The sequence below is a fragment of the Ictidomys tridecemlineatus genome, chromosome 15 (assembly GCF_052094955.1).
Source record: "Ictidomys tridecemlineatus isolate mIctTri1 chromosome 15, mIctTri1.hap1, whole genome shotgun sequence".
Classification (NCBI taxonomy): domain Eukaryota; kingdom Metazoa; phylum Chordata; class Mammalia; order Rodentia; family Sciuridae; genus Ictidomys; species Ictidomys tridecemlineatus.
The window spans coordinates 60,453,885-60,464,524 of NC_135491.1; the positions used below are offsets into that span (position 1 = coordinate 60,453,885).

The window sequence follows — 10,640 nt, forward strand, 5'->3', positions numbered from 1 at the left end:
AGGCGGAAGCAGAAGTCCTGTCTGAGTGACAGTGCAAGGACCAGTGGGAAGCCTGTGAAAATGGGGAGGCGGGACCAAGAAGCCTGCTCCCCAGCCAGGCGTCCTTCGGTCACCACGGTGATGGAAACAGCTTGGGCTGACTGCCCTTTGTCAGGGGCAGAGGCACCTTGAGCTTCTCTAGCCGGTTGCATTTCTATGATTTGGTTTTTTACCCCACCCTGCGGGAAGTAGTTTGCCTTGTGTCCGCCACCGGCGCTTGCTGCAGCAAGGGTTTTCCCTTACAGCACGTGGCACTTTAAAAGTGAGTTTTAAGGGCAGACACCAGTGTTACCATCAGATTTTAAGGCAATCTGCGTTTGGCACCCAGGCCAGGTCGTTTAAGGGTTAAAAGCACTGCAGGCAGTGGTCGAGTTACAGACCCCAAAAAGAGCAGCGGCTAAGTTCCAGCCATTCTGATCTGTAGGACAAGAATGTAGCAGAGGTCCAGTATACACTGAATATTCACAAAACAATAGAAAAACAAAATTCACTTCTCTACAGGTAAAGATTCCTTGTATCAAGTCTCATCATAGAATCCTTCTTCCCTTTTTCTCACTCTCCAAGTGCAGACTTCTAGTACATAAACCCAAAAAGTCTTTACCTAATATTTCAAAATACAAAGATTCACAAAAACAATCCAAAAAAAGTCCACAAAAGCACTTTTCCCATGGGAGAGGAATTAACTTAACAATATATCCCATTATTCCTCTTAATAATTCTTCACACTTATTTAGGGTCTCTAGAATTGCAAAAATAATTTTTAAAAAAATCTATCTAAAGATGAAATATTCCCAGATATTAAATATTTTTATCACAGATTTTTCTTCTGCCTAATTCACTTACTTTCTACAATTCAGCCCACAATACTTTGAAATCCTAAGGGCGCTTAACTTCTGGAGGAAATTCCAAACCCACTAAATTTCTAAAATTCACCCTGGAGTCCCGGTTCAGGCGCCAATTGTCGCATTCCACAACTAAACACTCAGGGTCACTCTAGGGGAACTGGGCTGCATGAAATAACCACACAGAGACAGACAAATACCTTTCTCTTTGGGTCCTGTGACAGCTCCTCTGACCTTAGGGTCCTGGGAAAGGGAGATCGAGGGACAGGTGCTGAACTCTTTTATTGGGAAGAAGCCATTCAAATGAGGCAAGGAGTAGGATTACAAGGTGAGAGGGCTCAACCCCTCTGGGTGCTGCCCACTCCTAGGGCCTCTTCCAGAGCCACACCTTATTATCCAAGCAAGGGAAAGCCACGAGTTATTGCATCAGGATTTAAAGTTGTGTGCATTTGGGCTGGGGATGTGGCTCAAGCGGTAGCGCGCTCGCCTGGCATGTGTGCTGCCCGGGGTTCGATCCTCAGCACCACATATAAAACAAAGATGCTGTGTCCGCCGAGAACTAAAAAATAAATATTAAAAAAAAATAAGTCTGGTGTAGTGATGCCATCTGCTTCACTCTTTAAAGTTGTGTGCATTTGGAGTGGCTCCCCACAATTGGGGGTCAGTCCTGAAAGAAGATCTGGACCTATACGAAGCATGCCCCATCCTTCCATGGGTGTTCATCTGGGAATTCCTGACCTCCTTAGTCAAGGCCCACACCCAGGACATAAATTCTTGGGCAGAGACATGTCTACATAATTCTATGCCAGGGGACTGGGTCTGTTTCTATAGTTAAAATGTTAAAAAAAAATGCCAGCCAAATCTGCACAACTGTTCATTTCTTAATTGTTCCCAGTGACAACACTATATTTTCAGCAGAATTTCATATCAGAACTTTTCTTTGCCCCTCAATTTTACATACATAGGAAATCAGGAATGTTCGGGCTTCAAAAAGTTGGATTCTATGTCCATTTTGGGCTGGGCATGATAGCATACACCTATAATCCTAGTGGCTGAGGAGGCTGAGACAAGAGGATCTTGAGTTCAAAGCCAGCCCCAGCAATGGCAAGGCACTAAGCAACTCAGGAGACCCAGTCTCTAAATAAAGTACAAAATAGGGCTGGGGATGTGGCTCAGTGGTTAAGTGCCCTTGGATTTAATTCTCAGTAACAAAACAAATAATAATAATAATAATAATAATAAAATGCAAGAATCTGTTTCCATTTTGGTTTTGTGCAGCAGAGCAGTCTCCAAATCACAACTTTAGGGCTGGGTTTGTGGCTCAGTGGTAGAGGATTCTCCCAGCATGTGTTTGTTGCTAGGTTCAATCCTCAGCACCACCTAAAAATAAATAAATAAATAAAGCTACGTGTCCATCTAAAAATATATATAAATATGTATGTCACAAACATATATATATAGGGGCTGGGGATGTGGCTAAAGCAGTAGTGTGCTCACCTGGCCATGCATGCAGCCTGGTTCGATCCTCAGCACCACATACAAAGAAAGATGTTGTGTCCACCGAAAACTAAAAAATAAAGTGAGGTTCTGAGGCTGGAATTGTGGCTCAGCAATAGAGTGCTCGCCTAGCACGTGCAAGGCTCTTGGTTCGATCCTTAGCACCACATAAAAATAAAATAAAGATATTGTGTCCAACTACAACCAAAAAATAAATATTTTTTTAAAAAAGCGAGGTACTAAGCAACTCAGTGAGACCCTGTCTCTAAATAAAAATAGAAAATAGGGCGGGGGGCGGGGATGTGGCTGGGGCTTAGTGGTAGAGCATTCCCCTAGCACATGCGAGGCACTGGATTCAATCCTCAGCACCACTAAAAATAAGTAAAGAAATAAAATAAGGTATTGTGTCCAACTACAACTAAGAAATACTTTTAAAAAAAAGATATTTTTTTAAAAAAAGGGAAAATAGGGCTAGGAATCTGGCTCAAAGGTCAAGTTCCCCTGAGTTAAATTCTCAGTACCCCCCTCCAAAATAAATAAGTAAATAAAAATAAATAAATAAAAAGGGTTGGGGGTGAAGCTCAGTGGTAGTGTCCATGGGTTCCTTCCTTGCTACCAAAAAAAAAAAAAGCCCAGAAGGAAGAGCCAGGTCCATAGTGGGAGTATCAAAAAGGCCTGAAGACATGGAAAGCAACTGGTAGGCCCACTGGTATGCCCACGGGAATCTGTCCCAGGTCAAGACAAATGTTCACTCACAAACACTTTCTCCAAACTTCTTCTGCTGTGGTTATACCTCCAGAACAGTGTGGGTTCGATTCCCAATTCCAGCAGAGTGATGGTGAGGGAGGGCAGTAGGGTTTTCCAAAGTTTTGGGTGAAGACTGAGGAAAGACATGTTCTTGTTTCCTCCACACTTCTGCTCTGGTGAAGGCCCTTGACCACCATGGATTCTACCATGTCTCCTGGATGCAAAGCCACTGCACCAGCTGTTATGGGGCAGACTGCTCAGAAAACACACTAAGTCTATTTTGTCTGAATTGGAGAGTATTTAGGTAGCTGGCCAGCCACTGCTCCCAGTAGGACCCATAATGGTCAGTCTCCAAAAGGAACAGTCTTGAGCCTAAGCATTTCAAGGTCTTTAAAGGCAAAAACTGCAAAAACCACATTCAAGTTGATGTAGCTGCAAGCAAGCAGGGGTACAGCAGCTGAAGTGAGCAGTTAGGGAAACAATGCAATGGGTACACTGGTATTTCCCATGGGACTGTCCAGGTTGACATAGCAGTAAGCAAGCAGAAGTGAAATAGGTCAATATGATCCTAGTTGAGTACAAGTTAGAGCATGGTTACTAACGTCTAGACAATCAATCTCTGACAGCGTACGTTGTCCAAGAAAAATGGGAACCAAAGAGAGAATAATTTACATTGTATGAGAATTGCCACTTTGTGTTGCCAAACATGCTATGCAACTATTGATGGGTACAGAGGCGGAGTATTCCTATAGGAGAAGCATCTCTTATATGACATGGAGTCTCAGGGTAAATGGAGTCTGTTTGGTCACTGCCCATACAGCCTGGCCCATAATACAACTAGTTCTCACTGACTGGCCCCTTTCGGTGTTCTGTGGCTGTAACACAGCTTACCTCCCAGCATTTCCTACTTCACAGAGTGGAAAAACATAATGCCCAAGTCTCAACACTAGTACAGAGGTGGAGTTCAGGCAGCACTACACCTGAAACTCCTACGACTTGTGGACCCAACTGTTGTGAAGAATGGAAGACTAGAGAGGCCTTACACACTGACTTCACAGATGGATACTGGTTATACGTTTATTGAGGAGTGCTTTCATTTACAGCTTTGCATCTGCAAAGAATTGTGCAGGAATCAGGGCTGGCCTTGCCCTTGTTTCATAACTGAGCACACACCTACTAAACAGCAGAACTAGGGTTTGAACTTCCCTTGTAGGTTGTTGTGTCCTCTTTGCATGTTCCCTCCTCCTGGTCATTAAGTCTGTAATCCCTCAGTGCCTAGCAACTTGTTTTTTCTAAGATTGAAGGATGTTTCAAAATGTAGATACATTCCAGTGATTGGGGAGGCTGAGGGAGGAGGATCACAAGTGCCAGGCTAGCCCCAGCAATTTAGGGAGGAGACCCTAACTAACTTACTGAGGACCTGTCTAAAAAAAAAAAAAGTATATATATATTTATATATATATAATATTGCATGCAACCTCTTTATTCAGTGTAGGACACAAGCCTACAGATTCCTTATATTATGTAATAAAATTTCTAAAATGTTGATTTTTACCAGGTCAAAGCTTGGTGGATAGAGATAGGGTGAGAAAGAAAAAGGTTATTGGGATGTAAAAGTTTACAAATAGTATCGGAGTGTTATAACTTCAGATTTGTCCTGAATGGAGGTCAGGTAGGCATAGGACAAGTAAAGCCAGAATTAGACAGGCAGTCAGATAGGTAAATCAGGTCAGGTCAATTTTGAGTGAGTCCGGAGAAATTGGAGACAGTCCCCTGAGGGATTGAAATGTTATTTCCTTCAGAGGCCTTTCTCCACCCTTATCAAGAACCTGCCCATGCTCCAACTGTTGCTAAGGTAATCTGTCCCAGGAATTACCCCTCCCTATAGGGAGCTATAAGGTGGTTCACTTGTCCTGGGTTGCACCATCCTGACCTTCCCCCTTCAGCCCACCGGTTTCCCACCTACTGGCCAGCCCACCTAGCATTCCTGGGCCTAGACAGGAGCACAGGAGGGAAAAGATAAGGGGAAGAGGGCAGAAGAACAAAGGAAGCCTAGGACATCTAAATAGGGCAGAACACCTTGCTTCTTGGGATACCAGCTGTTATCGCTGTTGCCCGCCAACGGATTCCACCTCTTGGGTCCCCTTCTTCCTCCGGAAGAAGTCTTTTCTGCTGTCCTTTAATAAACTTCTAATTTCTACTCCGACCTTGCCTGCGCCTGTACTTTTCTGGTGTTATTCTTCAACATCGGGGAAGCAAGGACTTGTCACCGGCCAACAGCGGTAACACAGCTATGACCCCCTTCTCCCCCACAGTAGAAGTCTACCTTACCGCTTTTTAAATAAAGCATGCTTTATACGCTTGCCTTGGCGAGCTTCTCTAATGTTCAAACTTCAACATGTTGGGGAGCAGAAATTGTCACCTAACTGGCTTTAACACAAGTATTTATCCCTCGCTGCTCCATGGTACCAGGGATTGAACTCAGGGCGCTCCACCACTGAGCTACATTCCCGAGACCTAGTTATCTGTGTTCTTGATGGAACTCAATGCCTTGCGCATGCTAAGCACATTCTTTTATTCTGAGACAGAGTCTTGCTAAGATGCTCCGATCTTGTGATGCGCCTGCCTCAGCTCTTGGGGTCTCAGGCATTGTGCTATTGGCTCCATATTTGCAACTCGCCACGCCTGTTCTTAGAGAAGTTACCTTAACCTGGGACCTAAGGTCAACGGTGGCTCACTTGTGTTATGCGGGTTAAATGAGCAAATGCACGTTTGAGTACTGAATGCCACTTTGTACAAAAACCCACTAAAAGTTTCACCTAGAGAAAGAGGCATAAATGTTCCAATGGGATGTCGAAGGACAAGGGAACCAGCGCTGGGCCAAGGAGGTCTAAGGGCTTACGGCTCGAGTTCTCAAGTTGTTGGATGGTTTCTGGTGCTGGGGATGCACATGCCAGGCAAGCGCCCTACTGAGCTGAGCCCCACTCCGCAGGTCCTTAAGGGTTTCCTGCCTCTGTGCCGCTGACGCACCGCGTCCCAGCAGCAAAACCGCCACCACTCTAGCCTTCCCTTAGCGCGGGACGGCCGGAGCGCGGGCACCGGTACCCACCGCGGCCGGGGCACCAGCCGGCGGCGCGCTGGTAGCCCGGAGGGGCGCCCGTGACGTCCATTTCCTCCCGGCTCTGATTGGGCGAAGCGTTCCGGCCCTTCTGATTGGTCGGATACACTACCACCCCAGAGTGCTTTGCGGCGCTACTTCCTTTCCGCCCTCCGATTCCCCGCAAGAGGTGAGTTCGTCCCTCTGCTGCCATCAGATTCCATCCTCCGCCATCAGCCCCTCGCAGCCGCCCGCGCGGCCATGGATAGGCTTCTTTGTTGCCGCCGGCGGCGTCGGCCTGGGACCCAGGAGGGAGGACCTGGGGTGGGGGCCCAGGGCGCGCGGCCAGGCTCCGGCCCTCACTCGGCGCCCTTCTCCCCTCGAGGCCGTAGGCAGCCATGGCGCCCAGCCGGAATGGCATGATCCTGAAGCCCCACTTCCACAAGGACTGGCAGCGGCGCGTGGCCACGTGGTTCAACCAGCCGGCCCGGAAGATCCGCAGGTGCGTGGCGGGCGCGTGGGTACCCGGGGCGGGGCGGTGGGGCGCCAATTGGGGCACGCCGCCCCCTCGTCGCGGAGTGGAGGTGACCTCCGCCCGGCTTCTCTCCCCGCAGGCGCAAGGCCCGGCAAGCCAAAGCGCGCCGCATCGCGCCGCGCCCTGCGTCGGGACCCATCCGGCCCATAGTGAGGTGCCCCACGGTGCGGTATCACACCAAAGTCCGAGCTGGCAGGGGCTTCAGCCTGGAGGAGTTGAGGGTGAGTGCGGGAAGCGGCGCGGGCCGCGGGTCCGGCCCTCGTGGGTCCCAGCCAAGTGATGACATTCTCCGGAATCGCTGTACTGCCGTGATGAAAGTACACTTGAACCCTTTTCCATCTGACGGCTGAGCGTTTGTTGGGGCCCCGTGGGGGAGGGCTCCGTGGGCCTTCATCCGTGCCTGCTTTTGGTGCAGGTGGCAGGCATCCACAAGAAGGTGGCCCGGACTATTGGCATCTCGGTGGACCCCAGGAGGCGGAACAAATCCACCGAGTCCCTGCAGGCCAACGTGCAGCGGCTGAAGGAGTATCGCTCCAAACTCATCCTCTTCCCCAGGAAGCCCTCCGCCCCCAAGAAGGGAGACAGCTCTGTGAGTACCGCTGCGGGGAAGTAGGAAGGCTGGGAGCTGAGAGGCAAGGTTCAGGTCGAATGTTCTCTGTGCCTGGAGCCTTCATATTCTCCAGAACCTTGCCATTATGTGTGGGCAGTGTGGTCGATGGTGAGGACTCTTGGGCTAACCAACTGCCAAGGTGCCCTGCTGTGGTCTTGAGCCAAGCTCTTCTGTCTGCTGGCAGCGGCAGCTGACAGTGCTGTGGACTTGGAGCCTGCTGGCCTTGCTCAGATGCATTTTGTCCAGAGGTGTTCCTAGGAGGCTTAGAGGATACAATCAGCAGTGTCCATCTTTGTGGGCTTTCATGGAGGTTGCATTAGGGAATGGTTTGCTCTGCTCCCATTCTGGGTGCTCAGGACCAGGGGAGCATTGATCTGAGCCTGTTTTATCTCTAATGACTGGTCACATAAGGGCTCAGGATATTGTGACACTTAGGTAAAGTGGAGCTGGACTCACTTCAGTCTTACTCCACACAGGCTGAAGAACTCAAACTGGCCACCCAGCTAACAGGACCAGTGATGCCCATCCGCAACGTAAGTAGATGCTTGGTTTGCTTAGGTGTTGTTCTAGAGGTTGACAGGCGAAACCTTGGGTGGGACAGATACCTGGTTGAAAGGTGGCTTTTTAGCTCAGGTTTTTAGGTTGTGGGAAGGGAGGTTCTTAAGCCCTCGGGAAAGTCGGGGCCTCTTGAATGAATGGCCTTGTCCCACCTTTCAGAAGTCTTGTTGACACTCCCTTGATCTCCCCGCTGCAAGCCTGCAAGTTTCAAAAATATATTCTAATTAAAACATTTATTCTAAGTAAAATAAAAATTATCTGTAGGAATTATTTACAGGAGACTTGCCGGGCGTGATGGTGCATGCCTATAATCCCAGCGGCTCAGGAGGTTGAGGCAGGAGGATTGCAGGTTCAAGGCCAGCCTCAGCAGTTTAGCAAGACTGTAAGCAACCTAGTGAGAGACTGTCTCAAAAATTGAAAAAGGTCTGAGGATGTGGTTCCGGTGGTTAAGCACCTCTGGATTTAATCCCTAGTACCAAAAAAAATTTTTTTTGCAAATAGTAGTACTCTAAGGGAAACATCAAAAGTAGGAAAAAGCGGACTTCAACCTTTGCATGACAAATTAACCAGAATAAACTTTACAAACAATATCTAAGAACCCTGCATGTGACACACAGTGACATGCCCGCTCGCTGCTGTTTGGAAGCCAGTCTGCAGGCAGCCCTCTGGGAATGCTGGTGGTCTTATGTTCCTGTGGCCTGCCCAGCAAGTGTCTGGAGGTGGGGGTTCTTTGTCCTCCAGTCCCACAGCAGCATCTGCTTACTTAACAGCATCCCTTTTGTAGACTCTCTGGGGACTTAAGTCTGAGGTGGATGTTGAAATGGGATCCTGCTAAGTTGCTGAGGCTGGCCTTGAACTTGGGATCCTCCTGCCTCAGCCTCTCAAGTTGCTGAGATGGCAGGTGTGCACAACTGTGCCCAGCATTGTTTTTCCTCTTGAAATCTTATACGTAGTTTGGTTGATTTGCCAAACTCAGGGTCTTGTGCATGCTAGGCACTCACTTTGTGAGTTGTATGCCCCTGGCCATTAATTCATTTTTATTTATTTATGAATGAGTGACAGGGTCTCCCTAAATTGTCCAGGCTGGCCTCAAACTTAATAGTCTTCCTGCCTTGGCTTTCTGAATAGCTGGGATTGTATGTATGGGTCATTATTCCTAGCTTTGATTTTTATCTTTTATTTTTTATGTTTGCGTCCTTGAGGATTGAGCCCAAGGCTATCTCTGCCTGCATCACTGGGTTCACAGGCACATACCACCATAGCCACCTTTGTTTTGCATCAGGGATCGAACTCAGACACTTAACACTGAGCCACATCTCCAGCCCTTTTTTTGTATATTATTTAGAGACAGGGTCTCACTGAATTACTTAAGGCCTTGCTAAGTTTATGTGGTGTTGGATCAAGCCCAGGGCCTCACAGTGGTCGAGTGCCCCTGAGTTCAATCCCTGGTCCCTCCCTCCACCCACCAAAAAAAGAAAAAGGTAAAAAGTAAGGGGAGAGACTTTCTCTCTTAATATTTGCCTGCTGCTTTATTTTTGTTGATTCTGGTGGGTGCTGAGTTGCCCATCTGGCCTCAAACTCTTGACGCTTTCACCTCAGCCTTCTGAGAAGCTGGGGCTTTGGGTGTGTACTGCCATGCCTGGCTATGGGGAGACTTCCTCACCTCCAAAGAGGATAGTCTGTCTCTTCCTGGTGGTGCCAAGGCAGGTTTGCCTGGCTTCCTTTGGACTTCTCACTGGTTTGGTTGGGGGCAATGCCACACAGCCCAAGGTATCAGCCTAATCCTGTCCTCCCTCCCAGGTGTACAAGAAGGAGAAAGCCAGAGTCATCACCGAAGAGGAGAAGAACTTCAAAGCATTTGCCAGTCTCCGCATGGCTCGCGCCAACGCCCGGCTCTTTGGCATCAGGGCAAAAAGGGCCAAGGAAGCTGCAGAACAGGATGTCGAAAAGAAAAAATAAAGCACTGTGGGGTCTTGTAATAAATGCTCTCCATGAAGCTAAAGCTGGGGCTCTGTGCTCTGCCTCCACATGCAGTGGCCAACTGTGCTGGGCCAGATTTGTTGGGTGTGCTGCCAGGGCTCTCACCAGCCTCCCAGAGCTTGCATTTCATCTCAGGATTTGGTTTGGTGATTTGAATTGTGCCTGGATCCTTTTTGCCATCTTGCTGTCCCTAAAATGTTCTGAAACTGTCCTTGCTCCATGGCTGGATTGCCACCAGGGTGAGGGTGTTCACCGCCCACCTTGAAGGTGGGCCCTTATCTGCCTATGTCCCTAACTGTAGCTCTAACAACCTCAGATACAGCTTTCTTGACTGAACCCTGGTGTTTCTTGCCTGGATACACCCAATATTCCTTATGGGATGCTTCCAGCCTGCAGGTAAGGGGTGATAGACCACGTGTGTCAGCAGTGACAGCCTGTGCTTTGGAGGCTGTATACCCCTGCGCCTGAGAATGAAGCGGTATTCCAGGTAGCTGTGTTCCTAGGAGGTTAGGGTGGTTCCTGGCTGCAGGTTCTAACCAGTCTGCAGGTCCTGTCAAGCAAAGGTCCTTCCTGGAGATGCCTGTCCCTGTCCCCAAGGAGTTCTTGTAGTAAGGTGCCTACTGTATACTGTCTGGTGGGGAGGGTAGGGAGGAAGTAGCTGCTGTCCCTGGGCATACCTCACCCGCTGCAGCGGCCCCCAGCAGAACCCTCCGGAATGAGAGTCGTATCTGAAGT

The 10,640-nt window shown here is 48.7% G+C and overlaps 1 protein-coding gene, 1 long non-coding RNA gene and 1 other non-coding gene across 4 annotated transcripts; 2 read left to right on the plus strand and 1 right to left on the minus strand.

The window, feature by feature from the left end:
- Positions 1 to 1,144: 1,144 nt before the first annotated feature.
- LOC144370961 (uncharacterized) lies at positions 1,145 to 4,553 on the minus strand. The gene is made up of 3 exons (XR_013431110.1): positions 3,135 to 4,553; positions 2,379 to 2,448; positions 1,145 to 1,440 (listed from the first exon to the last, which is right to left on the minus strand). It is a non-coding gene; the product is annotated as an uncharacterized LOC144370961 (long non-coding RNA).
- Positions 4,554 to 6,301: 1,748 nt separating this feature from the next.
- On the plus strand, positions 6,302 to 9,927 carry Rpl13 (ribosomal protein L13). 2 transcript variants are annotated; one of them, XM_078032843.1, is made up of 6 exons: positions 6,302 to 6,412; positions 6,615 to 6,724; positions 6,837 to 6,978; positions 7,173 to 7,346; positions 7,844 to 7,900; positions 9,726 to 9,927. In XM_078032843.1, the coding sequence occupies exons 2-6, from the start codon at positions 6,621 to 6,623 to the stop codon at positions 9,882 to 9,884; spliced, it is 636 nt and encodes a 211-aa protein (XP_077888969.1). In that variant the 5' UTR covers positions 6,302 to 6,412; positions 6,615 to 6,620; the 3' UTR covers positions 9,885 to 9,927. The 2 variants fall into 2 exon arrangements, with proteins under 2 accessions (XP_077888969.1, XP_013218405.2); XM_013362951.4 differs by having other exon boundaries at positions 6,321 to 6,412; positions 6,608 to 6,724.
- On the plus strand, positions 7,035 to 7,116 carry LOC120888192 (small nucleolar RNA MBII-202). Its single transcript, XR_005731693.1, has one exon. It is a non-coding gene; the product is annotated as a small nucleolar RNA MBII-202 (small nucleolar RNA).
- Positions 9,928 to 10,640: the final 713 nt, after the last annotated feature.